Below are 27,616 nucleotides of genomic sequence, written 5' to 3' on the forward strand. Positions count from 1 at the left end.
TGGTACAAAGTGGTTTCTCAAGACTTCATACTTTACTTTTTCCTACCTTTTGCATTTTTTTAGAAGTATAGAAACTGTTTGACTTTAGAGAAAAGAGAAACAAATATGCCATTAAGTCACTGGATTTGACATACTGTTGACAGCCATCAGAGCATTTCCCACTGTTAGGAAAGCATAAAAACAATGATTAGATCTCTGTCATGGCCTTTCAAAGAAGAAATCTCCACAGCCTCCAAGGGAATTGCTAAGACAGGCATAGCTGTGGGGCATAGCACCTCAGGCTGCCTTGTGCTTCCATGTCAATGGGGCCACTCCCTCCACTTCCACACCTGCTGGTTCCTCCCAGGAACAGGTGCAGACAGCCAGAGGGATAATTGAGTGGCGCTGGTTAATTCATCTTCATGGCCCTATAATTTTGCTCCAGTCATTTGTATGAGTCAGCACCTCAGAACATATGTGTATTCAGTACGCTATTGCTCTTTAAAGGTATCTATTGGGCCCCCAGAAGACAGCACAGTCAAATGACAGCACAACCTCCCTGGAGAACAAGGTGACATATCCAGTGCCTGTGGCTTTGACCCCGATTTCATCTTGATGGAAAGTAGATGTTCACTATTCAGGGACAAGAATAAGCAAAATTATAAAGTTTGTCAAATTTATACTCTGGGGTCCTAACTTACTCTTTGCATATCTTTTCTTCTCCCTTAGTCTCCCACTTGTCCTATTGGTGCCCCCATAGTCTGGCTGCAGAGCCCCCTACTAATCTTGTGCTCATAGCCTCTTTTTGCCCTAAAGAATAAATAACACTTTGAAATATTTATAAGTAAATTAAATAATCAGTGAATTTTAATATTCAGTGTGCCTTCACACTGGAAATTTTATATTCAAAATCAATTATAGAGTACAAGAAGCAAAGAGAGTATAAAATCTCTCACTTCATCTGTAGAAGGTCGACCCTGTATGTATCTATCAATTGCCATCCAGCATTCTATAAAATTTAGCTCATGGAAGGCCTTTAGCAGGCCCCAATTTTCGTTGTTAGGTCAAACAAATAACATATATAGTATATAGTATGAAAATAGATCTATTAAAATATCAGATAGCTATTCCACCAATAAAACAAATCAGTTGTATCACATATATCAAATAAGTGTACCCAATATCACATTTCCCCTGAGGTTTATTTCTATTTTAACAATAGTAATATCATTATTTATATTTTAACAAGCTATTAATGATATTATTCTTATACCTTATTCTCAACATGTTAACAATCAAATCCATAATAACCTTCACATCTACCCCTCACACAGGTTGTCTTATGTATATTCTGGCACCAAAGACTCCTTTTCCTTCAGATTGGAAGCTCAAGAGTCAATCTCAATTCATTTCAAGCTATCCTCTCCACTGCTAACAAATTAATCTTTCAAAAGTCCAACCCTGTCATGTCAATTCCTTGGTAGAAAAAAGACAGGGTGGAAAGCCAATGCCTCTCCATTACATTAAATAACTACTAACCCCTTTCCTGCGCTTTAACACCCTCCAGATATGCACTAAGCATCATAAATACTTTTAATTTTCACAGTTCTATACTTTTGCTGTTCTTATTAGCTAACATTTAATTACTATTTACTAAATATTAGGCCCTGTCCTTAGGTTTCCCATTCATTATCTCAATAACCTCAGGGCAATTCTATTTGGTAAATACTATTACATCTTTATTCCTAAAATGAGTCAACCAAAATTACCAACTTAGGTAACAGATGAGATTTGCAGAGAGAGCTGGCTGAACAGTGACTCCATACTGTGTCTGTGATTCCAAGGCTAATGGTCCTAATAATTCCCTTTCATCTGTCCCGTAAGCTGGGTATAAATATTAATACCACATGTTGTGGATGTTGTTATTCTCTAAGGGAATGAGGGCAGTTGCTGGAAGAGGTCACAGAAATTATATTACCTGTTTGCTTTAGGTCCTGACATGGTAAAACATTCCTGTGTGTAGCTACTTCTTCGGTGACGATATCTAAATTTTCCTGAACAATTCTGGTTTCAATATAATAAGGCATGGTTTAGAGGAAATACACCAGAAAACATTAAAGCCCATAAAACATATTGACATGATGCTGTAAAGATCATGATGAAAAGTTGTTAAAGGAGCAGAGTGAGTGGAAGCTATGAAGTCCTCAGACACATGTTGCATCGTTACAAGTTGAAAGGCCCCCTCCCTTTTGTCTCCTGATTTCAGAACCTGACCCTGTATCTCAACTTGTGGCCGGATGCAAGGCCAGTGTCCCCCTTGAAGGTGTGCAACCAATAGCTTAGGAGAAAATAGATCCCAAAGCTTTCTTTCAAATGGCCAGACAATCAAAGGGAACAGGCACAAGTGAAGTATTCGCTCTGGTTTTTTTGTAAGCACGTCCCCTCAAATGCAAGGGAAGCACTAATACTTGCTGAACCATGTGATAATAAAGTTTTACCCAGAGGAGCCATCTTTATTTTAGGAGATGAAAATCTAATTAGCTCTTCTGATGTTAAACCCAAACTTTTAAATGGAGTTCTTTCAGATATGCACTGAGTTAATCTACTATAGATAAAGTCAAATAAATAAAAAAAACACACACACACAACCATTGACATTTAAATTTTCTCTGAGAAAATGTTAAAATTATGCCTACCGAATTTAAGAATGTTAAAGATATTCTTTGTTACTTGCTGTGGGGGATTCAATTAAATTTGGTTAATAAGTAGAAAGATATTTAAAAATGCTCATATACTTTTAATTTCAAAAAGCAGTCTAATTAAGAATTCTTGATACTGACGATCTGCTGATATATTTGGCACGGGACACACACAAAAAGAGCAGAAAAATTCCTTAGCTGGGTTGTTAATTAAATGCCAAATAACACACTAAGATGACTATTTTACAGTGACTTCAGAAAATTCCAAAGAGCAAGGTGTCTCTTTATAATCAAGGGGTTGTAATAACACAGCAGAGTCTCCAAATGCTGAAAATACTCATTTCTTTTTTTCCCTTTTCAATGTGTTCCTAAAGCAGACCATCCGAGTAGAATTATACAAACCTAGACTATGCTTTGGCTTTATCAAAATCATAAACACACAGTGCCAATTAAAAAAGGAAAGATGTGGCTTTTGGCTTTGTATCTAGACTGCTTGTTATTTCAGCTTCTCCAGACCATGTCTGTACTAATGAGCCTTCCTTTCTGCAGGGAGATAAAGAAGCTGAATTAGGGCTTCCATTTTCCCCACTTTGTGATCGGAAGTCAACGATGGTGGCCCAGTCACAAATAGGTAATACTGAGATCGGGGGCCATGGGGAGCTGGGCGTGTGCTTGTCGGTTTTCAGATGGACACACCACGTTGTCCAAAGGGGCAACATCCATGAAGACCTCATCCCTTAGTCATGACAGCTCATTCCTTAGACCTAACTATTGGTGCTGAAACATAGGAAATATTAAAACATTCTCACAAAATGAATTCAATGAAGCAGTCTTAGTAAATGTAATTATGTAATTGTTATTCTGTTGGTAATGCTTTTACAGAAAGGAGGTAACTTTAATCTCGGGGAAGAGACAGCCTTTTTTTGTTATTTTTGGCTGATTATTGGTTTCTGTAATTTAATCTTTTGAATATAGGACAAGTCAATGAAAATAGTAATATAGCTATTCTGTTATCACTGTTTGCATAATATGCTTAATATACTAGCTTATAGTCTTTTGAAACAAATTTTATATGAACAGATAAACCAACAATAAGTTTGAAAAATGATACTGCTCCCAACCATATCCATTCTCTTCATCTGTATTTGTGTTTGAGACTTCAAGTCCTACCCATTATTAAAACATATCATTGCTATGCTGCATAGTTCAAATATTTGTACTAGTTATTCCCTGAGCCAGCCTTTGTACCACTTCGTAACTGCTAGATGGCTGCCTTCCCTCTCCAGCTGCTCCTGCACCACCCCCTACAAAGCCAGAGTCAGCTGTAAGACAGCTTCTTGCTCTGACCCTTCCCCCTTCCCACCCAAGCTCTAACAGCCGTTTTTTTTAGATACCATAACACAGGTGCCTATAATGCAGGGGTGAGGGTGGCAGGCTAAGGACCTCCTCAGGCAACCTGGGAAGAGTGGAAGTTTCTGAGACTTGTTTCTGCAATATAAATTGCTGCTATGTTAGTACAGATGACCTCTTAGTTGATAGTCTCCATATCCCAGGCATTTAAAACCTTAGCCAATGTTCATTGGGTGGCCAATTAACATTGCTTTGACCCAAAGGCAAGATTATAGCACAAAACTGTTGAAGGTGTTTTTTTTTTAATTAAAAATGTACCTTCATATATTCTATGACTAATCCAGTTATTTGACATTTGAATTACTTTTATCCAAGTATCTGGTGGATGGGCTCCTCTTCAGATATAGCTATTGCTTGGGACACTATTACCTCTAAAACCTCCCTCTGCTTACTCTCCTATATTCAGATGGTAGCCCGGCTCCCAGGTGTGTTTCAGGCAACAAGCACTAGATGTCCAGCACCACCCCTGTCAGGGACTTTGGGGTGTTGAATGTACACAATGCTTACTAGTAGAATAGGTTTCCTTCTCTTCCACCTGGACACTGGGAGGCAAGTGCCCTGTTCTCTCTGTGTGTCATCATCTGTCTCAATGAGGACTTTAAATGTAAAAGTCTTTCTTCATTCTGACACCTCCATGTGGCGACATTAATGTCGTCTCCCAGAGATGATTTGACAGAACTCACCCACACACTGTGAACTAACACTTTACATCCAGAGAATAATAAACAGCAATCTGAAATATTAGCATACTGGCAGAAAGCTCTGACTAATATAGTAAGAGGGGCGAAAGTGGTTGCCTTCCTGTTGTGTGAGAAAATAATTTCATGTCTTTGAAGCTTACTAGTAGATATTATTTCTTGTTGGGGAATAATGAAATTTAACAATCCAGAGAAGACTTTTCAGAAAGGGTAATGACGACTCTCATTGTGAAAGGAAAATATATTAATTCTGGTTAGATCTGAATTTACTGTTAACGATAGTAGGAGGCTGAATATTAAGTAGGAAAGCCAATAGACTTGAGTTAGCGAGCTTACATTGTATCACTTCCACTGCCTGAGAGAATATTTTACCCAGCTGTTAGACCATCCCTATAGATTGTGTTATTGGATTAAAAGTCATTGCAAAAAAAAAAAGAAATCATTGCAAGGGTTAAACAAATCAATATTATAGTTGATACTTGTTATAAGGAGCATCCAAGACTGTTCATGATCACTAATTCTAGAATTCAGTAAACTGTGACATTTGAAATTTTCCTTTTGCAGGTTTTATTGATTTCATAGTGGAGCCAACATTGTCTCTTCTGACAGACACAACAGAGAAAATTATTATTCCTCTCATAGAGGAAGACTCAAAAACAGAAAATGCTTATGGAGCAAGCAGGTTTGATATTTTATTTTTTGTATCATTTTTTTCACATTAGTGATGTTTCATAACCTTTTCATTATGATTATCTTTATTATTTCTTACATAGGCAGGAAAATTCTCACAAGAATTATTGGACATTATTGCCACCTGGTGGCTGTGTGTTATATTGCCTATGCCTTTGAAATAAACTTGATGTCTGTTACAAAAAAATATCAAAGTATTAAGGAGTATATTAGAATAGCATTCAATATCAAGGAGAATAAAATTATTTGAATTTTTATTGAGGATATGTGTATTGCATCCTGGGGCTCTAGCACATCTAATTGTGTTAGTTTAATCAATCACAGCCCACTTGTATATCTTGAAAGATGCTTTTATCAAAGTTAGCCTTTTAAATGACATGAATGCCATGGATCTATGTAACATGTTACAGTAAAGTCCATTATATATACAACTTACGTGGTTTCAAACTAGATTTTTTCCATCGATAAATCTGTTAAGGCATATTATTTAAAACTTCCAGTTGCAGAAAAATCATACTAAACTCTTACCCATCTGAACACACAACTTTTCCTAATGGCACACCAGCAGGCTCCCTAAATGTTGCCCCGAGGAGGAAACTGAGGGAATGTTCTACCTGAGAAAGAGTCAGGTTACCCTGGAGGCTAAATGGTGGAGGGAGAGGCAGGTGCCATTGCCCAAGTTGGGCTCCAGGAATGTGATGCCCCTTGGATGATGTTCATCAATGGACTCACTACTAAGTCAGCTCACCCCACGTTTCTGCTGCCCTCCTCAGCCTCTCCACCTGTAATACTGAGCACCCAGCTGCTGCTCTGGGAACCCCTGACGGGGTCTCGGGCCCTCCCCAGGGTATAAGGAGCGGCGGGAGGCGAGCATCGCTAACAGGTGCTCAGCGCTGGGCGGAGCTCCTGCCCTCCTGCTTCTCCAGCTGGTTTTGTCGGGTGTTTCAGGCTCTGCTCCCTCACCCCATGTCCCAGCCTCCGTATATTCTGGTTTCTTTGACCGTACTGTTAGCTTGAGCACCTGTATGTGTTTCCACACTGCCGATTCTTTAGACGATCAAACAAGAAAGGCACCGTGAACGACGGGTCCTGTTCCCCGGACTACTCTCTTGCGTGCGTGGACCTGAAGAGCTTCAAAAACAACCTGGTGGACATCATCCAACAGAACAAGGAGAGATGGAAAGAGTTAGCTGCTCAAGGTACCGTTGTTTATGAGGCCTTGCCGCCACCTCTCTCGGTCTTGCCTCCTCTGAGATTTTGGATTTCTCCCTCCTGGTTTTAGTCTTTTATAAAATATGCAAGCCCATGGTGGTGTTTGGAATTGAGCTACCCTTCGATTATTCTTAAGAAAGTTGGTTAGCCTATTAAAGAAAAAGAGACTGCTCTGCTGATGTCACATGGACTGCAGAAGTATGTCAGTGGTGTCAGTGAGGTGGATATAAAGAACGGGCCAATAAAAAGCTGGCAAAACTTTACGGGGCTCGTAGCCTCCTGTTCGTTTCTAGAGGCTTTTATGTTGCCTTCGGAATGTAACACCGAGTGTCAGAGACTTGGTATCTGGTTCTTTTTTCTTCTTTCAATTTTACCAAGTTACTGTTTTGTCTGACAGTTTCACTCGGGAGTTGAAAAAGTCATTTGTGATTTATGAGCTGGGAAACAAAGATGGAGCTAGCCCTAGTTATTTCTGACTCAAATAAATTCGTCCGTTTCATTTACAGAGTATGTGAATTAGTATCCAGCATTAACTTTCATGCGGGAAATTAGCTTTCAAATTCCAGATCTGGCCCCTGCCTTCTCTCACCGCCAGCCCCCCTCCCATGGTTCTGTCTGGCCCCTGCCTGCTCTCACCCCCCCGCCCCCCATGGTTCTGTCTGGTCCCTGCCTTCTCTCACCCCCCTCCCCATGGTTCTGTCTGGTCCCTGCCTTCTCTCACCCCCCTCCCCATGGTTCTGTCTGGCCCCTGCCTTCTCTCACCCCCCTCCCCATGGTTCTGTCTGGCCCCTGCCTTCTCTCACCACCACCACCCCCCATGGTTCTGTCTGGCCCCTGCCTTCTCTCACACCCCCTCCCATGGTTCTGTCTGGCTCATGCTCTATACTCCCTCCACAGTGCACTCTGGCAGTTTCTTAAAACACCCAGGGTGCTTGCAATGTTTGCTTCTGCAGCCAGGAATTCTCTTGGATCTCTCTGCAAAGCTGATTCCTTCTTGGTTGGCAGGTCTGTTTTAACTTTTAATTTGAAAAACACAACATTTAATAACCCATTTAACAATTCCCATAGATGAGTTATATACCATTACTATTTTACAGATAAGGAAACAAAAGCAGAAGACAGTTTTTTGTCTTGCTCCAAATCTCACAATTAGTAAGTGCAGGAGCTAGAATTCATTCTTTCCAAATGCAGGGCCCTAAAACCCCAAAGAGACCTCCCCCCCCTGACTACTATTCTATTTTTCCCCATTAGAGCCCAGTTTAGTCACTTCACAGTGATATCACTAATCCATAATCCATACTTTCATATTCCCTTCCTTATTTATCATCTCTTCCACATGGGAATGCACAGGCCACAAAAGTCCATGATCTACTGTTTTCTCCAGTGTCTCTTCAGCGACTAGCACAGCGTTAAGCATAGAATAGGTGCTCAGCAAATATTTGCTTCATTAAATAGTTAATTAATCCTGGAAGATGCCATATATTTCTCCACCTCTGCTATTAAAAAGTAAAAGAAATACTGATCTAATGCCTTTATCTGAGTCTGTAGCTCACATTTCCCCAGCTATGGAAGCCTGATTAGTTAGAAAATTTTAAATGCATAAGCAACAGTAGTACCTTTCCACCAAATAACACAAACACCGTAGAAAACTTTGTCTTTGACATTTCCAAAAAAAGTTAGAAAATACTTTATATTTAACAAAAATTTAAAATTCGCCCTTGAAACTCAAGAATGGCTGCTGTTTAACAGTGTTTTGCAAAACCAACCTAGTGCGGGAAGATTCTTTCAGAGCATCTTCCACGTCTGTGCAATTTCTCAGTCAGCCAGCGATGCGTGGAGGGCTGTCTCAGCTCTCCTATGGCCTCTAATTGCTAGGATCTTTCTGTGAAACCCTGCTGGTCTACCACTTATCCCAAACTGGGACCACAACCTCACGCTGGAAAACCTGTGAGTTTCCCCCATTTTCTTCAAAGCGAAATCCCTCATTTCCTGTAGGAGAAACCAGGGATTATTGCGCTCTCCTCCCATTCCAAATTGAGTCTGCCCCCTCGGGCAGCAAAGCTGGTTGCTGCAGCCATTTCCAAGTGGGGGTTGGCAGAAGGGGGCTTGGGAGTGGTTAGCTCCAGGCCAGAAGAAGGTCATAGCTTCCTGCTGTTCTTACTTGAATCTCCAGCAAATTTTCATGAGTAAATGCTTCTCAAATTGTTGTGTTGCCTTGGTTGATTTCCAATGGATGGAATAGTTGATACTTTCCAATTTTATACTGTTTTCTCTGGAGAGGGAACACTCGAACTCTCTACATCACTGGAACAGGAAGTGCTCTTTCTCCACATTGGGTTTTTGAGAGAATTAAATGAGTTGATGTATGTAATCTGCTTAGAAGTTCCTAGAATAATAGCACTACATGAGTTGCTGTTCTTACTGTAGTTCAAGCATGTCAAACTCAAAGGCTAACACGGGCCAAATAAACAAGGTTTAAGTTTATGTGGGCCACACACACAAAAAAAAGCTTCAATTTTCATAGAAACGTAGGTTTATTTCGATAGAGACATGCTGAATAAAAAGGGCTGAAATAAATGAGTAATCATTAACAAAATCATGGAACATTTTCATAAAAGTTAATATTTTTTCTTGAACAGTAACTTACCAGACATTGAATAACTGCACACATTAATAGGCATAACACAAATAAACCTATTTTTCTTGGTCTCCAAAAGCAAAATATTTCCTGTTGCGCACACCAAACAAGTCAGTCCAAGACTAATGATGTGGCAATCGGCTGCTAAAATATTTGCTGCTAGTATTAGTGGAGAGAAATGGTGTGCCTGCACTAAGGAAAATGAATGCAACACGATTATAGTAATCAGTCATTAGTGAACATTGTAGTTCGTTCTTAATAATGATGTATAACAGGATGTTATAAAAATCAAGTTATGAAATTTTTATTAAAATGTTTCTTACATACCGTTATAGTGGCTGGGCCGCAAAAATATTCATGTGGGCCATATGTGGCCCGTGGGCTGCGAGTTTGACATACTTGCTGTAGTTATTATTTACTGTCCTTCTGTTAGTATTTTAGGAATTAGAGATATGGTAGGAAACAAAAGAGACAATAACTCCTGTCCTCATGAAAGAGGGAGTGGAAGTAAGGAGCAGGATTGAAATTATTAATAAGGAGGCCAGGAAAGACTTCACTGAGAAAGGGATAATTTAAGTAAATATATGAAGGAAGTTAGAAAGAACCCCGGGGAGATCTGGGTAAAGGATGGGAAATGCATTGTCAGACAGAGCAAATAACCAGCAAAACACCTGGGAGGTCAAACTTGCCTGTCCTGAAAAAATAACAGGAGGCCAATGAAGTTGAAGGAATAACAGGAGGCAGATGAAGCTGAACCCATGGGAATAACGTAGGCAGTGTGCTAAATAGGTAACATGGCACATCACGGGTTTTGGCCAAAGAGAGAGGGGCAGCCAAATTTGTAGAATTTTGCAGAAGAAAAATAAAGTGGTCTGAATTGAAGTTTTAAAAGGATTACTCCGGCTACAGAATGGAAGATATTCTTCTCTTTGGGAGGCAAAATGAAAATAAGGGGGCCAGAAAGGAGGGTGTTTGCTCATAACCCAAGAGAAAGAAGGGGGTTAGATCAGGTGGCAGTGGGGAGGGCAAAGGGTGTCACCTCTGGGTACATAGAGATGGCGGCTTAAGGCAGTATGCGTGGGTAGGAGAGAGAGGAGGAAGAGATTGGAATCTGCCAGGCTGTGTGACTCAGGAGCATTCAGCTATGAACAGGAGGTCATGGTTTGATTCTCAGGACACAAGCCTGGGTTGCAGGCTTGATCCTCAGTAGTGGGCATGCAGGAGGCAGCCAATTGATAAATTCCTCTTATCACTGATGTTTCTCTCTCTCTCCCCCCTCTCCTTCCTCTCTGAAATCAATTAAAAAATATCTATAATAATAAAAGTGTAATATGCTAATTAGACTGGACGTCCTTCCAGATGACCTTCCAGACGAAGCCAGGGCTGCGAGGGAAGCCTGGGTCCCAGGTGCCAGAGGGAAGCTGATGCTGGCAGCCAGGGGAAGGAAGGCCTACTCTTGCACTAAATTCGTGCATCAGGCCTCTAGTGTATATATATATATATATATATATATATATATATATATATATATATATATATATATATGTATATATATATATATATATATATATATATATATATATATATATATACATTTAAAGAGATTGGATTCTGGAGATATTTTGAAAGCAGAACTGATAGAATTTGTTAGCAGATTAGATGTGGAGTATGAAATCAAGAGTCAAAAAGGATGTCAGGACTTTTGATTTCCTTACACATTAATTGAGTATATGTAAATTTATATATAATTATTTTGCAGAACAGGTTGGCATCTCTGGCAAAGCTGAAGATGTACATGCCATATTTCCCAATAATTTCACTTTCATATTTTTACCCTAGATAAACTTTTGCTCATGTGCATCAGAAGATATGAGCAAAATGTTCATAGCAACATTGTGTATGAGTGTAAAATACCTGAAAGAAAAGTGAAATGAATTCATAATCTGTGGTATATTCATACTATGGAATAGCATACTACTGCTCAGATAAATGAATTTTAGCTGTGAGCATCACAAACTTAGAAAATCACAAACAATGTTGAGAAAAATATACGAGCTGCTAAAATGTAGAAAGATGCTATATATAGAACATTTTTTAAAATTTACAAGCTAAATAATAGGTTTAAGAATGTACATGATAAAAGTAAAGAATGATGGAGGAAACATTCAGAATCTAGGAAGAAGATTGAGAGATTTATTTAGGAATTAGTAATATTTTATTTCTTAGGTTAGGTGCCATAAACACAAATATTTATTTTATGATATGGTTTTACCTACCATATATGCTTTATATATGTACATACATACAATCCAGTTGTGTGATTTTCTACATACAAATATATGTATATGTTTGCTTAAATACACTGAAGATGAAAGTTTATGATCATTGCATGAGATGAGTATAAGCAGGTCATCTGATGCTTAGAGCTTTGGAATATTAATTCAATTTTGAGGCTCTGAACAGAATCCTGAATAGTTGGCCATCATCATATTAGCCTTGCAACTATATTTTGGGATATCTCAAAAATATCCCACAATCCTTGAGCCATGGAAAGTGTGACTGCTTGGGCTCCAAAGAATATAGCTCCTGGGTCATCAGTTTTAACAAAACAAAACACTTTTTTAAACAGTAATTTCATTCACCAAGCCTTCTCTTAAGGATCTGGGAACATCCATCTAAGAATGTTGTATGGAAACTCATTCCTTTTTGACATGGGGCCTTTTCAAAAACTAAAAAAAAAAAAAAAAAAATTCTTTTCTCCATCCAGAATGTGTTCCCTTTTTAGTTAAATCTTGTAGAATGAGGAGGATGCTCTCATAACCTACTCAGTGTCCCTCAGCATCTTAAGTCTGTGCGCAATCCGAACCTTTTCCTGTGTGATTTGAGACCAGACAGGAAGTTTTAGGAAGGTGTGTGTGTGCCTGTCCTTCTAGTGAGGCAGTTGGAGGGAAATAGTGAGAAAAGTCACTCTTCTATTTCTACCTATGAAATCTCAGGCAAATCATAGCCTCAAAAATTGTGGCTATTGGGAACACAGTCTCTATGGGAATCTGCTCCTTCTCTCTGAAGGAGCAGACATTCCCATACGTCCTGGCCCGGTCTCCAGTTTCACCACAGAGTCCTGAAGATCTATGATGCAGCTTTGGGAGCAAAGCACCTAAGGAAGTGAAAAAAAGAGAAAAAGCACATTTGCCTAAACTGGTGGCGAATGGGTGATAGATGCCTGATTAACAACCAAGGAGATCACATACAGAAAAGTATGCATTTAAAGTGCCATGTAAATGAGGCTCGTTTTCATTGGTGGTCCCATCCTCATAGGTCAGGAGAAACATTTTCTGAGGCTGTGAGGGGTGGGCGGAGTAAGTGCATGCTAATGACTGTGAAAGAAGCGTGTCTATTTAGAGCAGCCCCTGAATGGCAAACACAACTATCTGTTCTTTCTCGCAGCAAAAGCGTTGCTTTTGGAAGCCCCCTGAGAATTTGGTTCACCACTAGACGCAAGAATTCCAAATTGAACCAGGCCCACCAAATTCACCTTGACAGGAGCCAAAGCTACCCACCAACCCCGGTCTGCTTTCTGTCCCGTCTTCTCAAGGAGAATGTGTTCTTGAGAAACACTAGTTATGTCCCAGAATGGAATCTGGGGGCTCAGCCTAGAATGGAATGCAATATGTTTCTCACCATGCTGGGTACTTTTCTGATTTATTTGATATTGATTCAAATCCCAAAATACTAGGCTCAAAGAAGAGAAGATGTGAGAAAAGGAGGCACCGTGGGAACTGAGATGCTACCGGATTTGCATTGTGCACGAATCACAGCTGTTTAGAACCAGCAGGAAACCTAGAGCTAGCTGAAGGCAAGCTTGACATTTGAGAATATGTATTAAAATTTTCAAACACACAAGTGCTTTCTAGTTTCTTTTTGTAACTCATTTCCTACATAATTGCTTGAAGTCATAGAATATGTTCAGTATGATATCATCCATTTGAACTTTTTGAGACCTGGTTTTGGCTTAAGTAGCTCATATGTGCCACCCTAAAAGAAAAGAAAAAAGTTACTATTTTTGAGTAGGCTTACTTTTATATCAATTTGGGGAATATTGTCATCTTTATGAGATTGTCTTCCTATTCATACATATCTCATCATTCATAGGTCTTTTTTTCATGTTGCTCCAAAAGTTTATTTGTCCTTAATAATAATAAAAATAATGATAGAAAATTCTTATTAGTGTTATTAGATGTTAGGTATTATAGTAAACATATACTGCATGGGACAAAAGTAGGTTTATGATTGTGAGTACATGAAACACAGTTTATTCTTGTATTATTATTTACTAGAGGCCCAGTGCACAAAAATTTGTGCACTCAAGGGGGGGGGAGGGGAGGGTACCTCAGCCCGGCCTGTGCCCTCTCACAGTCTGGGACCCCTCGGGAGATAACGACCTGTTGGCTTAGGCCTGCTCCCGGGTGGCAGAGGGCAGGCCCAATACCTAGGTGCAGCCCCTGGTCAGGCTCAGAGCAGGGCTGATTGGGGAGTTGGGGCACCGCCCCCTGTCATGCACAGAGCAGGGCGGATTGGGAGGTTGTGATGCCACCCTCAGTCACGCTCAGGGTAGGGCCGATTGGGGGGTTGGGGCACCGCCCCCTGTCACACTCAAGGCAGGGTCCATGGGGAGGTTGTGGTGCCACCCCCATCACGCACAGAGCAGGGCCAATCAGGGAGTTGTGGCGCAACCCCCGTCACGCACAGAGCAGGGCCAATCAGGGGGTTGGGGAGCTCCCCCCTGTCATGCACAGAGCAGGGCCCATCAGGGGGTTGAGGAGCTCCCCCCTGTCACTCACAGAGTAGGGCCGATAGGGGAGTTGGCGCACCGCCCCCTGTCACACACAGAGCAGGGAGGATCAGGGGGTTGGGGCACCGCCCTCTATCACCCACAGAGCAGGGCTGATCAGGGGTTGGGACGCCGCCACTCTCACACTCAGGGCAGGGCCAATGGGGAGGTTATGGCTCTACCCTGTCACACACAGAGCAGGACCCGCGGGGTGGGGGGTTTGGGGCGCCGCACCCTGTCACACAAAGAGCTGCAAGGTGATCAGGGGGTTGGGGAGCTCCCCCCTATCAGGCACAGAGCAGGGCCGATCAGGGGGTTGGGGCACCTTCCCCTGTCACGAACAGAGCAGGGCCAATAGGGAGGTTGTGGCCCCGCCCCCTGTCACACACAGAGCCACAGGGCGATCAGGGGGTTTGGGCGCTGCCCCCTGTCACGCTGATCCCAGTGCCAGGAGGCCTCGCAGCTCCACTGATCCCGGTGCTGGGAGGCATATTACCCTTTTACTATATAGAATAGAGGCCTGGTGCATGGGTGGGGGCCAGCTGGTTTGCCCTGAAGGGTGTCCTGGATCAGGGTGGGGGTCCCCATTGGGGTGCCTGGCCAGCCTGGATGAGGGGATGATGGCTGTTTGCAGCTGGTCACACACCCTTCAGGGTGGGGGTCCCCACTGGGGTGCCTGGCCAGCCTGGGTGAGGGGCTGAGGGCTGTTTTCAGGCTGGGACTGAAGCTCCCAACTGCTCCTTTTTTTCTTTTTATTTTTTTATTCTGAGCCAGCTTTAGCTCTGAGGCTTGGCTCCAGCTCTGAGGCCTCAGCTGCTGAAAACAGGTATCTGGTTTGTTTCGGTTCTGTAATCAAAACTCTGCATCAACTCCAGCTCCGAGATCCCAGCTCTCTGAAAGCTGGTTTCTGGGGTTTTGTTTAGCTTCTATATTTGTTACAATGTTTTTTAAACTGCAAGCTCAGAGGCCGGCAGCGGCAGGCAGGGAACGTTGCAGTCCTCTGTCACTGAAGCAAGCAAGCCTCATGTTCAGTTTAAGCTGCCTGGCTGCCGTCCGCCATCTTGGCTGGCAGTTAATTTGCATATCTCGCTGATTAGCCAATGGGAAGGGTAGCGGTCGTACTCCAATTACCATGTTTCTCTTTTATTAGATAGGATTAGTTATTGTATTATTTTTCACATGAAAAACTGTAAACCTACTTTTGCCCCATCCTGAACTATATTATGTAATCACAATATTTAAACTTTGGATATACTTTGTTGGAATTCCCATCAGTATTTTATATTTTTTGTTGCTTTTGTAAATGGCTATTTCTTGCAGATGTGTAGAAATACATTTGCTTTTAAATACTGCTTTTTTGTAAATAATAGCAGTTTCTTTTCTTTCCCAAATCTATACCTTTTATGATTGTTTTCCTTGAGTCCCCATCACTAGCAAGCTTATCCAGAACATTCTGAAATGGTAGTAGTTTTGACATTCAGCTTGTCTCTGAATTTAAAGAGGTGTTTAATGTTTCAGTATTAAGAGTGATATTTCTTAATTTCTTTGATCTCTTTATGAGGTTAATTATATTCCCATCAATAAGTAATTTGTTAAGAAAATGTATTACCTTTTCTGTAGCTTTAAAAATAATTCACATGACTTTTTTTTCAATTGGTTCATGTAGTGAATTATATTAATAGATTTTTTAATGTTGAACCACCTTGTACTCTTTGGGTAAACCCATATGAATTTTGATGTATTAACTTTTAAAAATTATTTTTGCTGACTTTTAAAAAAATCTATATTTATGAGTGAGATTAATCTGTCATTTCACTTTCTCATATTGACCTTGTCTTGTTCTGGTTTGAGGTTATACTCACTTCATAAAATGAGTTGGAATTTTAAAATTCTGCCACCTCTCATAATTCCAGATAAGGGAACATGGCAAAGGTCTCTTCTACTTCTGGATCCCTGAGTTATTTCCAAAACCTTTCACACTTTTCACTCAAAATGTGACAGGACTAGCAAAGCCAGGATTCTGTGTCAGAGGCTATAAGTATCTAGCCCTCTTTTATCATCCAACTCTTCTCTCTTCTGTCTTCCTTTGGGTTCCATAAGTTGGAAAAAAATATTGCCACTAGACCAATAAGAAATTAAACCTCTCCCACCACTAACCTGAATTCTCCCCTTATCCGAATTGCTTCTCTTAGAGAAAACTTCAATCCATATCCAGTGAATCAGAAACCTAGATATCTTCTGGAGGTGTGGGTGGGGAGATAGAGTTTGACTAAGTATTTTCCAAGAAACTTTGTTCCATACGCAGACATGGCTTTTGAATATGGTAATTAAGACTGTATCCTTTTGTTTCTGGGTACTTCTGTGATGACACCTATGTCTACTTGTTCAAAGGAGTGTGGGCCACGGTAAACAAACAGTGAGAGTAAAACCAGACTAGTTAATAGTTCACAGTATCAGCTCATCAACAAAGCAAACAGCCTTTGTAGTCCTTTCAGAAGAGAAATTAAAATAATATGATTATTCAATTAACATTATTTAAAACAATATTACTAGGTTAACATTTATTACTTGTCACCATTTTAAAGGAAGAAGATTATAACTTTATTTTAATTTGAATAATTTGAAATAATATATGCAACCCTGTGTTCATAGCAGTGTTATTTACAATAGACAAGATTTGAAAACAGCCCAAGTGCCCATCAGTAGATGAGCAGATAAAAAAAACTGTGGGACATTTGCACAATGGAATACTACTCAGCCATAAACATGAAGGAAATCTTACCCTGTGTGACAGCATGGATGGACCTGGAGAGTATTATACTAAGTGAAATAAGCCAGTAATAAAAAGACAAGTACTATATGATTTCACTATATGTGGAATCTAATGAACAAAATAAACTAACAAACAAAATAGAAACAGACTCATAGATACAGATAATAGACTGATATCTGTCAGAGGGGAGAGGGTTGGGGACTGGGTAAGAAGGGTGAAGGGATTAAGCAAAGAAAGAAACTCATGGCCACAGACAACAGTATGGTGATAGCCAGAGGGAAGGCAATGAGAGAGTGGCTCATTATCCTGTGCACCGAAAGGCTGCCAGGTTCACTTCCCCATGAGGGCACATGCCTGAGCTTCAGGCAGGTTGGGGCGCAAGTGGAGGGCAGCCAATGCATTACTTTATTTTTTTTCGAGTTCAACATAGTTTATCTGCAGTTCACAAAGATAGGTCAAAATTGAACACTTGTGCATTTGAATGACTGCAGCAAGACACAGAGAGGGAGAGCAGGGAATTTCATCAGCTCATGGTCAAGCACAGATTAGAATCTGACCAGTGCCACCGAGGCAAGCTGTACCAGGAAACAACAGCATGTCCCTTGGTCATGATGTTCCTTACATTTCTGTCTTGGGTCATACAGCTCTTCCCTGAAATGTTTGCCTTCTACTCCTAGGAAAGTCAGTGGACTGTCTGTCTTTATCCTGTTCTTTCCTCCGCAGGGGATGCAATTCTTGGATTCTTGGGATCCCCTCCTCCACTCTACTCATTAAAATTCTACCAAGGATTTTCATTAAAATGCCTTATCTAAGAAGCCGATCACTTCTTTATATAAGCATAGGTGTCTTATTCATATTACAGTGTGAGTACTTATATCCTGCCTTGCATTCTCAAAATAGTAATAAATAAATAAATAAATAAGAAAGGCTTTCAAGAGAAACCTACCAAAAATCAGTGGTAAAATACAAGTGGGAGCGGAGAAGAGGAGATTCAGGATGTTTGCCATTCCACATGCCTGATAGAGATTCTGACATCCCCCTTCGGCGGTCCGGACCATCTCTCCACCCAGCCACTGTGTCATATGAAATAATTGGTTGGAGTGTGTTGTACAGTCAAAACTGCGGAGCTTAACAAAAAGTTGAGAACTAGTAATGAGATTATTCCAACACTATTTACGGAGGCCTACTATGTGCAAAACAAATACCTGCAGATTTTTTTCAGAGGCTACAAATATCCTTTAAACTCTTTCCATATTTACTCATATTGCAAAGTAAAATTAGAACAAGGAACTAGGTTTGGAGTGTCAGAAAACAGCAAGTACAGATGTTGAGCAAGAAGAGGATTTGGGATGGAATATCCCTTATACTTAGTTTTCTCATTAGCCATTTATCATTTGTTTGTTTTTTAGATCTTTTGGCTAATAAAGAAAAATAATTACAACATAGTGGGTAATACCATTTAATTTATACGGACTCACTGTTACAATCAGATTTCCACAGTGTAGAGTCAATTCTCCTCTACGTAACACTGACTGAGCTCTTACTTGTGCCCTGACCAAAGATGGAACCTACAACCTTTAACCAACTGAGCTACCGAGCCAGGGCAGAAAATGCTCTCAAGAAAAGAGATTTTAGTTAATCCAGCAAACTTGGTTCATGGCAACTTATTTCTTTCCTTGTTATTTAATGCATTAATAGGGAAGCACATATATTATTATATTCACACCACTAGGATAATTTAAATATGTCATAATAATATTTTAATGTAAGTAGAATCCTTTGTATTCCTTTTTATTTATTTATACATTTTATTTTGAGAAAGCCATAGTTTCACCAAACTAAAAGAGGTGCCCATGATTAAAAATGTTTGAGACCTTGAACTATATGGATGTTTCTTAAGGCATTTTAAAGAGATAATCCTTGAGCCAAAATGATCTTTAGTGGAATAATGTAAATCATTTATTCTTCTCTGGCAGAATGTTAGGTCAAAATGATATGAATCTCTTTTTTATGAAAGCCTGAGGGTTACTTCCACATAGTATTATCCAAGTTAATTGTAAATGATTCTACAACTAAAGAGTTATTAAGTAAAAGTAATGTGAGTAGGATTTGCTGAGGATCTGGCTGCCAAGAGATCTGGCTGCCATGCTTGGCAATGTTGTGTATGTGCTCCTGAAAACATCTGGAATTTTACAGCTTTTTAAGGGAAACACTATGTTTTCAGTGCTGCAAAATTCTTGTCTTGAGTTGCTCACAGTTTTTAATTGATGCTGTTCTAACTACACGTATAGAATTACTCTTGGATGTAATCTGTGTATCATTTTGGTATTTAACTTTTTGTAATTACTGCATTGTAAGCGTTTGATAATTTTGTTCCTTGCCCACTCTTTCGTTACTGGTAAGCTCATTATCCACTAGATATAAGAGCATTTGGCAGTACATGGACCTCAGTGTCCTTTGCCCATTGTAAAAAGTCTCTGAAATGTTTTTTAGAATCAGAGAATTAATTACTCATATTCCTTTCTTTTAATTCTGTGTATTCTTCCCACTCTGTTTTGTTCTTTCTAGTTAATTTTGTGTGGGGTTTTTTTTCTAATCTAGTCATAAGGAACAGGATAATAAAGCAGAAGTGTAAGCCAAGACTCTGATATAATAAATGTCAGAAACAAACTGTTGGGAGGAACAAAAATTTCAAAGTAGTTTCAGAAGCTAATTGTAGGGTGCTTATAGCCCCACCCAACTCAAACAGTGAAAGGCCAGGTTGATAGATGGATAAGGATTTATGAGGCAGGTTTCTTTAATGGGCTCTCTGCTATGGGGAAAGATGTAGACATGCTTCTCTCTTTATCTCAAATCAAGAGAAGAGAGCTTCACCAGAACCGCAGGGGAGCTAGAAGTTAAGGAGATTTGAGGAATGGAGTCCAGTTCTTACATGAGAAATATAAAGAGTTAGATGATCACAGATGAGCCAAAGTAGACTCCAGCCTTTCCTCAAGCATCTAATGGAAACATTTGCCTCACCAGTGTTTCATGGGAACCGAATATGTCCCTCCCATATTCGGAAGGTGATAGTACCTCAGCAGACAGAAGATGGAAAGGTACCAACACATTTCCAGAGGCTGTGGACATTGAAAAGGAACCAGCGTTCCAGGTGCCCATACCAAGGGGGTAAAAGTCTTTCGCCATTGTCCTTGGCGAGAAGTCCCTGAAGAGCCCCTGGATGTGCTCACAGAAGAATGAGCTCTAAACGCCCGACAGTGGTCCACGTCAGGGAGAAACTTTGCTGCCCCTCTCAGCCCTCTTCTCTCCCTTCTCCTGCCCAGGAGGCAACGTAGCCATTTGGGGGAGGGTAAAGGAAACATCAACCATGCCCCACCCCCACACCATTTCTGGGCTCTCCAACAAACCCAAAATTGGAAAGAAATTGTTTCTCTGTTTTAAGATTGATGTGTATTTATGTGATCAGACCTTCTAATGTCTGAGTTCAGATTTTGGCAACTTAATATGACCACACGATTTTTTATTATCTAAGAATGACCCGAAAAATCTTGATACTACCTGAAATTTTTATCCTGGTACAAAAGATAGGTTGTCCCCATTGAATATATTTTTAAAGTAGACAAAATAAATTTGCTTTGTAAGAACACCTCATGAGTTTATATGTTTACTAATTTTATAACTTCAATAGAAAATCTGTTGCAATTGAAATAATGCAGTCTTACAATATATGTTGAAGGAATTCTCTCCAAGTTAATTGGTGCAAAGTTTAACTGTTAATATATTTTTCAATCAAATGTCAGACAGAAAGAGCAGTTGCTTATGTATGACTATTTCCTGAAATATCCAGATAGTTTGAGTAATTGACTCAATAATTAATTTCTGCGACTTTTGTTTACTTTCTTATATTATAAGCTCTTTTAACTGTATATTTTGCTTCATATTTCTGGTTCTGATAGGTTCTTTGCAACCTTTCTTGAAATGTTGGAACAGTTTTCATGCAAATGTTTTTCTTCTTCTTGAAGGTTTATATGGAAGCCAAGTGATTCTAAGATTATAAATTCCATTACTTTGTTTTGGCAGATTATTTTATTACTATTCTCTGAGGCTCATTTGTTTTAAATTCATAACAACTAAGCAATGTGTGCTGAAAGACACTGATCATTAGAGGATGTGTTTAAAAGAATTTGTTTCAATTAAAAATATTCAAGAAAAACATACATAATTTTTACATTTGATCTAATAGATGTTTAAACATGTCTCATCTGTTTCGTTTCTGTATTCCCAGATTAAATTGCAACTTCACAAAGTTGTGTAATGGCCAGAAGATGACTTGTTATGCTCTGTAAATCCCACAGGCTGAAAAGAAAATGTTTGCTATCTTTGGAGAAATGTGCCACAAAATCCATTGCATAATATTCTTCACCATTTTATGAATTGCTTGTTTCCTGACCTTACTCATTTTTTTCACAGGCCTATTTTGATTTTGTTTGCTTGTTTTCTAGGTGAACCTGATCTTCATAAGAACTCAGAAGGTCAAGTAAATGCTGAAGAAAAACGTGCTGACACACATTCATAGGTTTGAAATGCAATAACGGCTTCTGTCATTTTAAACACGAGAGGTAAGTATTATTTTTAGATAAGAAACCTAATTTCTGAAACGAATGGTTTGTAGAATATCCCTAGAGACAAAGTTATTTTATTTAAATGGCCTCCTGGATTCTTTTTAGAAAATTTTCTGTCTCCTATCTTCTGAGGTAATATCTTAAATATTTACCTTTTCAAAGAGTTCTCAATTTGCTTTTCAATATAAATTATACTTACTGAGACATTTTAGCCCTTCAAAAATAACAGGCTCTAGTCAATGGGGAGGTTTAATCCTGATTTCTTTTTCTACTTCATGTAGAAAATGTAAATGTTTACAACAAGTGGTAATAACAAAGTAAGTACATATTATGAAGGAAACATCAGTATTTGCTAAAATCCTTGGACATGTGCCTCAATGGTTCTCTTAAAAATTCAGCTTCTAGGGCTTGCCTTCAGTCTACCAAATTGTTAGGTCTGGGAGTGATGCCTTGGAAGTTTGAGTTTTTAATAAACCCACCTACTGATATTTCTGTACACTAAAGTTGAGAACCACTGTGTTGGGACTTCAAAGGAGGTGCAGATAGTTAGAAGGGAAGGTTGTGTATTTGTAGTGGAGATGCCTTCGTGTCTCCTTAAATAAGTAAGAACCTAAGCTCAAGTCTTATAATTCATCCTGCTGTTGGGGTGACGGGGGGGGGGGGCAAGAAATGCTGAGAGTTTTAGATGTTATTATAGCTCCTCAAATGTTGCTTAAGATATGAAAGAGTTAGAATGTGATTAGTTTTTAAGATGATTCATTTCTCAGTATTCTGCACTTGGTTATAAAACTGATTGATAATAATAGTTTCATTAAATAGCAACTTTCAAGTGTAAGGCACTGTGGGGCATATCTTACACACATTATCTCACTCAACAATTCCAGAGTTAGTGACTGTGATTCCTATTTTACGTATGAAGGTTGGGTAGAAATCAAGCCACAAAGTGGCTGTTCAGCAACTAAAACCCATCTTTATATTCAACCATTTTAATACGTTGTCCTATATTAGCTACAGCAACATCTCTCCTTTCCCTTCATCCAAACTATAAATGTCTTACCTTTAGAGCTCACAGCTCTTTTTAGGAGAGTCCTTGGGTTCTGATGATACAGAAGCCCTCAAAGTATATTTTATGGAAAACTAATCCAGTGGAATATTTATAGATGTTTAAGTACAAAAGGTTTTATTGTCAAATAAATGCCATTAGAAAACTGATTAAACAAAATTAAGCAAGATTCTTCCTACCAAATGCCTCCAAGCCAGTGTATACTTCATGGCTTTAAAAAATGTTTAAGATCAGCCTTCTCTATGCACTTATAATATCAAGCTGGATATTTATAAATATTTTCCAAAAGTTATGTGTCGGAAACACAGGTTTCAAATATGTTTGTTAAAATGACGAGTATGAAACTGCCTAAGGCAAAAAAAGAAAATTATGTGTAAGATTCTGACATCTCATTAGTAAAAGATTTTGATAGGGTTCCTTTGGCAGTTAATGAAGTCTCTCTCTCTCTCTCTCTGTTTTTTTAACTAAAAAAACCCCAAAGCTGGAAAAGCTTGAGACCCAATCAAACTAAACAGCAATATTCAAACCCCAGCAGCCAGTAGACCATGAGACAACTGTTTTTTTCATCAGGACCTAAGTTCATTAGCTTTCTTTTCAGTTTGAGAAAGCCCTGCCTTTAGTGCACAGTCTTCCAGGAATCAAGTAGGTGAAATTCTCATGCCTTCAAGGAATAGGCAGGTCTCTTAAAAGAGGGAAGTGGGTGAAGTTGGAAACGGCAGGGGTGACGATTGGCAACTGTGACGTAGGCGTAGTGTCTGGTCAGCCTTGGAAACAGAGAGGACACGGCATACCCAACCCGGGGTCTGCACCCACCTACCCTTTAGTTCTGGCAGATTTTCACCAGGTAAGAGGGAGGGCCCAGTGTTTCCAAGTGTTCCTATTGGTTAAGAGATTTTCTTTTGGTAAAATCTTCCAATTTTTAATGTTGGCTCAAGGTTTTTTAAAACACTGCATAGACCAAACAAATTACGTTTGAGGGTCATATTTGGCCTGCAGGCCCTTCTAGTCAACCCAAGAAGAGGTGTGTGGGCTGGATTTAGCCTGGGCATTTGCATTATTTGACTTCCACACTTTTTTAATATCTTGAGACGGGGCTTCTGCTCTTTACTTCACTATAGTCCTTGTGACTCTACTTGTTTTACACTTACACAGGCCCACTTTTCTCATGTGTATTACTTGCCAGGCCTGTATAGCTACTTAATTGTGTTACTTCTGATCCAAAGGATCAAAATTTTTACTGAGATCAAGACACACACACACACACACACACACACACGAGAAATAGAAGAATGAATTCCAACTGATATAAAGTCAATATCATATACTGAGAAATTGCTTATTTTTGACAAGGTATATAAAGTCTAAAGGGAAATTGCAACACAGTAATTAATGTCTGTATATGACTAAGACATGATCTTCATATTCATTTGAATTTTATTTCAGGATAATGAGAACAGTACTAAAACTTAACTCCGCAACTTCCTGCAGAACTATATTCTCTTTCACCACACACTTGGATCGGGCCATTTTTTATGGACTCCTGTGTAAGGAATGAGTAAGAAGAACATGCATTCTGTGCTAGTAACTCTGGCCAAATAAATGACACTCAAATTTGCTATCGGGTTTTTAGCCAGTGCTTCTGCCATCATTTTTCCTCCACAATTTGGTGTTGTTCAATCAATCTGGAGAAGTTTTTGAGACAACAGTTGGACAGTTTAAAATTATCATCATTTTGAACCAGGTATAGCATAGGTGACCATGCAATCAATACATGTGCAGAAGAGGTATTTTAAAATTTTACTTTCATCCATTGTTTTATACAGAGTGCTATAACTACACATTTTTAAGGTCTCAAGTAAAAGGAAAGCAAAAAAAAAAAATGATGGAAACATATTTTTTACAGCTCTGAGGAGCAGGCCATTTAGATCGTCCTTGTTATTTTAAATGCACGGGAACAAACTGAGAGGCAGGACTATTCCGAAGCTGTGGTTGAAGTCCTAGAACAACCATGGAGCATCACAACCTTGGCCCTGTGATCTGGCGAGCATATCATCATGCCTCGCAAGCTGGGAACCCACCGTGCAACCCGTCCTGGAAAGCAGTGGACCAGCCTGCACCCGTCCCTGCGGCTTCAGAATACTGTCGCAGCCCCTACAGGGCGACAGTACCACGGAAGTCACACATTCCCTACAACCCTGGACAACGAGAACCTCCACTGTTGCTGGAGACAGACACAAGAACGGAGAGTGGAATTTTGCCTTCTGGGGTGTTGATCCCATTAGAATGTGTGTGTGTGTGTGTGTGTGTGTGTGTGTGTGTGTGTGTGTGTGTGTGTGTGATGTGTATTCAAAAATATCTATGAGAATGGAAACCCACGCTTTTCTGTACAGATAACATTATTTGATGTGACTTGACGTTTTCCTGCACAGAAACAAGCCACCACCCTTGGAGACTCTGCTTCCTTGTCATGTTTTGCCTGAGCATGTGCAGAGCCTTTTTCTTGCTCCAAACTGAAGAACTACCTGTATTTGTTATTAGCTGACAAGAAAGTCAAGCGCAGTTAGGTGTTGTAACTTTTCACTGTAAACACTTCAACGTCTTTTAGACTAAGTGACTTTGTTTTTGTAAAAGGCAGGAACTGGATGGGAAAAACCAAGAGTAGCCATCAATTACAGTGAGGGGGAGTGTGTGGGTCCTCAAGACTTTTCTGTTGCACCTGCTTCTTTTCTGGGTCCTACCATGCTAAGCAATATCTTAGAAAGGGATACAACCAGAAGCTTTTCAGCCTCAAGAGTGGGGTTTTTATAACTCACAACTTAGATCTCTTTTAATGTGTAAGCCATATTCTATATGCATATTAGGTATGCATCCTTCTAACTTAAGATATATTTGTGTATAGACTGTGTATAAAGCGCTTTTAAATGTTCTGTGAATACGGTTCCTAGCTTTTGTTTCACCTGAATCTTGTGTAGAAGACAGCTATATAATTGAATTGTATCATAGACATCGTATTGCAATTGATATTTTAAATGTAAGCAGTAAAGATTGATCTATAATGATGTATTGGGGGAAATATAGATATGTACATCATGGTGACATTTTGTCCTTTTAAAAGGGTATTTTATTTTTATTTATGGAGACACTATAACTACTTTCAATGTCTTTTCTTTAGCTATTTACCAGCTAGAAAACATTCTGCATTTAAAATAGAATCCGCCTCTGGGAATTCTACTTACTTTCGTTCCTGTTTGAGCCAGTTGTCTTTCCTAAAGCTATGGGGCCTATTGGGGGAGAAGTCCATTGAAAACTCCTACTCCATCATCCTAGGAAACATGCCCACTTTGTTCCTATTAGTACCTTACAATCTATGGACTTTGTTACTAAAAAACATGGAGGCATATAAGGAATTTATCCATTTCTGTCTGTGGGCTGTAACCGACTTTTCCAGGTTGCATGACGCAGAGGACGGTGGCTGAACTTCCAGAGGGAGTGGGGAAAACCTGCTCCATCTCTTCAGTAGACTTGTCTTTCCTAACCTCCCTCCCCTGGCTCCTTCTCTCCTTTTTTACTTCCTTGTTTCTTCTTTCCTTCTCTCCCTAAGACAGCTACCAGCAGCCATTTGTGCTAATGAGGGGGTCACAGCAGGGTTACCAGTGCCTCCCTTCTGTGAACATCAGCGCTGAGTCGCCCTGGAGAAAGAGATGGATGAGTTAGGCTGCTGCACCATGAGCGTTCTGCTTTGAGCTTTTATCCTCAGCTACCCAACATATAGCTAACATTTTCATATGCCTTTTCATGTAACCAGCACCTCTCATTGCATTGTAACATGACAAGCTACAATTCCTGTGTTTTATTCTGCTGTAATTCTCTTTCATATATATGACTGTTAAATAAATCGTACTTGAGGTAATATATTGAGAAACATTTGGTGTCTTCTGTAATGCAATTTGATGGGGCACTGAAAAGTCGGAGAAATCAGGAAACACCAGAAGCGCACCGACTTAAACATTGATTTGAGTCCTGTCCAAAAGTGACTTTTGCTCTACTAAAGAATTATTCACTCAACAGTCATTATTGCACCTGTTATTTGAAAACTCCTGGCCAGTGCATGGTGCACATAGGAATCTGGAAACCTAAATCTTTCCTCTAGAGCAGCGGTTCTCAACCTGTGGGTCGCGACCCCTTTGGGGGTCGAATGACCCTTTCACGGGAGTCACCTAAGACCATCGGAAAACACATATATAATTACATATTGTTTTTGTGATGAATCACTATGCTTTAATTATGTTCAATTTGTGACAATGAAAATACATCCTGCATATCAGATATTTACATTACGATTCATAACAGTAGCAAATTTAAAGTTATGAAGTTGCAACGAAAATAATTTTATGGTTGGGGGTCACCACAACATGAGGAACTGTATTAAAGGGTCGCGGCATTAGGAAGGTTGAGAACCACTGCTCTAGAGATTTCATACCCACAGCGGGCATGATCTGTACATCCAATAATTAACACGCCACATATAGAAGTGCCGATAGCTGCACCTCCTGATGATAAGGAGGTAAAAATTGCTCCCATCATCAGGGCTTCCAAGAATGCCGCTGAGAACAGGTGGCACACACATTGACACTCCAGTAATAACTAATAACAAAGGCCCATGTTCATTGCTTATTTTCTGGGTACAGCCTCCATAGACACTTAACAAACATCATCTCTAATCCGCAATAATCCAGCAGAGTGGGCATCGGCGTGAGTCAGGAAACCAAGTCTCAGAGGAAGAGCCTTCTTGGAGGCCATGCAGGACTCAGGTGGTGGAGGCCACGCTGGGATCGGGTCCCAGGTCTCCCTGGCACCGAAGATCTGTTTTCCTTTCTACTACATCTCTGCAGGGTGGGGCAGAGGCGCAGTGGGAAGGAAAGCGCTGTGAAGGGCAGTGTGAGTGAGGTGACACCGGAGAAGAACACAGAAGCAGAGAGTTTCAAGTCCAGGCGAAGACCT

At 39.9% G+C, this 27,616-nt stretch overlaps 1 protein-coding gene across 4 annotated transcripts in view; it reads left to right on the forward strand.

Annotated features, from left to right (window-relative positions):
- Window positions 1-26,527, forward strand: part of PDE1A (phosphodiesterase 1A) — a 259,091-nt gene extending 232,564 nt beyond the window's left edge. For 3 of the 4 annotated variants that reach the window (XM_059703921.1, XM_059703923.1, XM_059703925.1), the window contains 5 exons: window positions 3,228-3,309; window positions 5,351-5,468; window positions 6,530-6,675; window positions 21,433-21,549; window positions 24,059-26,527. In XM_059703921.1, the coding sequence (XP_059559904.1) occupies window positions 3,228-3,309; window positions 5,351-5,468; window positions 6,530-6,675; window positions 21,433-21,506 (420 nt within the window). In that variant the 3' untranslated portion in view covers window positions 21,507-21,549; window positions 24,059-26,527. The remainder of the gene's footprint in view (window positions 1-3,227; window positions 3,310-5,350; window positions 5,469-6,529; window positions 6,676-21,432; window positions 21,550-24,058) is intronic. The other variant, XM_059703924.1, reaches the window with a different exon arrangement.
- Window positions 26,528-27,616: the final 1,089 nt, after the last annotated feature.

The sequence above is a fragment of the Myotis daubentonii genome, chromosome 7 (assembly GCF_963259705.1).
Source record: "Myotis daubentonii chromosome 7, mMyoDau2.1, whole genome shotgun sequence".
NCBI lineage: Eukaryota > Metazoa > Chordata > Mammalia > Chiroptera > Vespertilionidae > Myotis > Myotis daubentonii.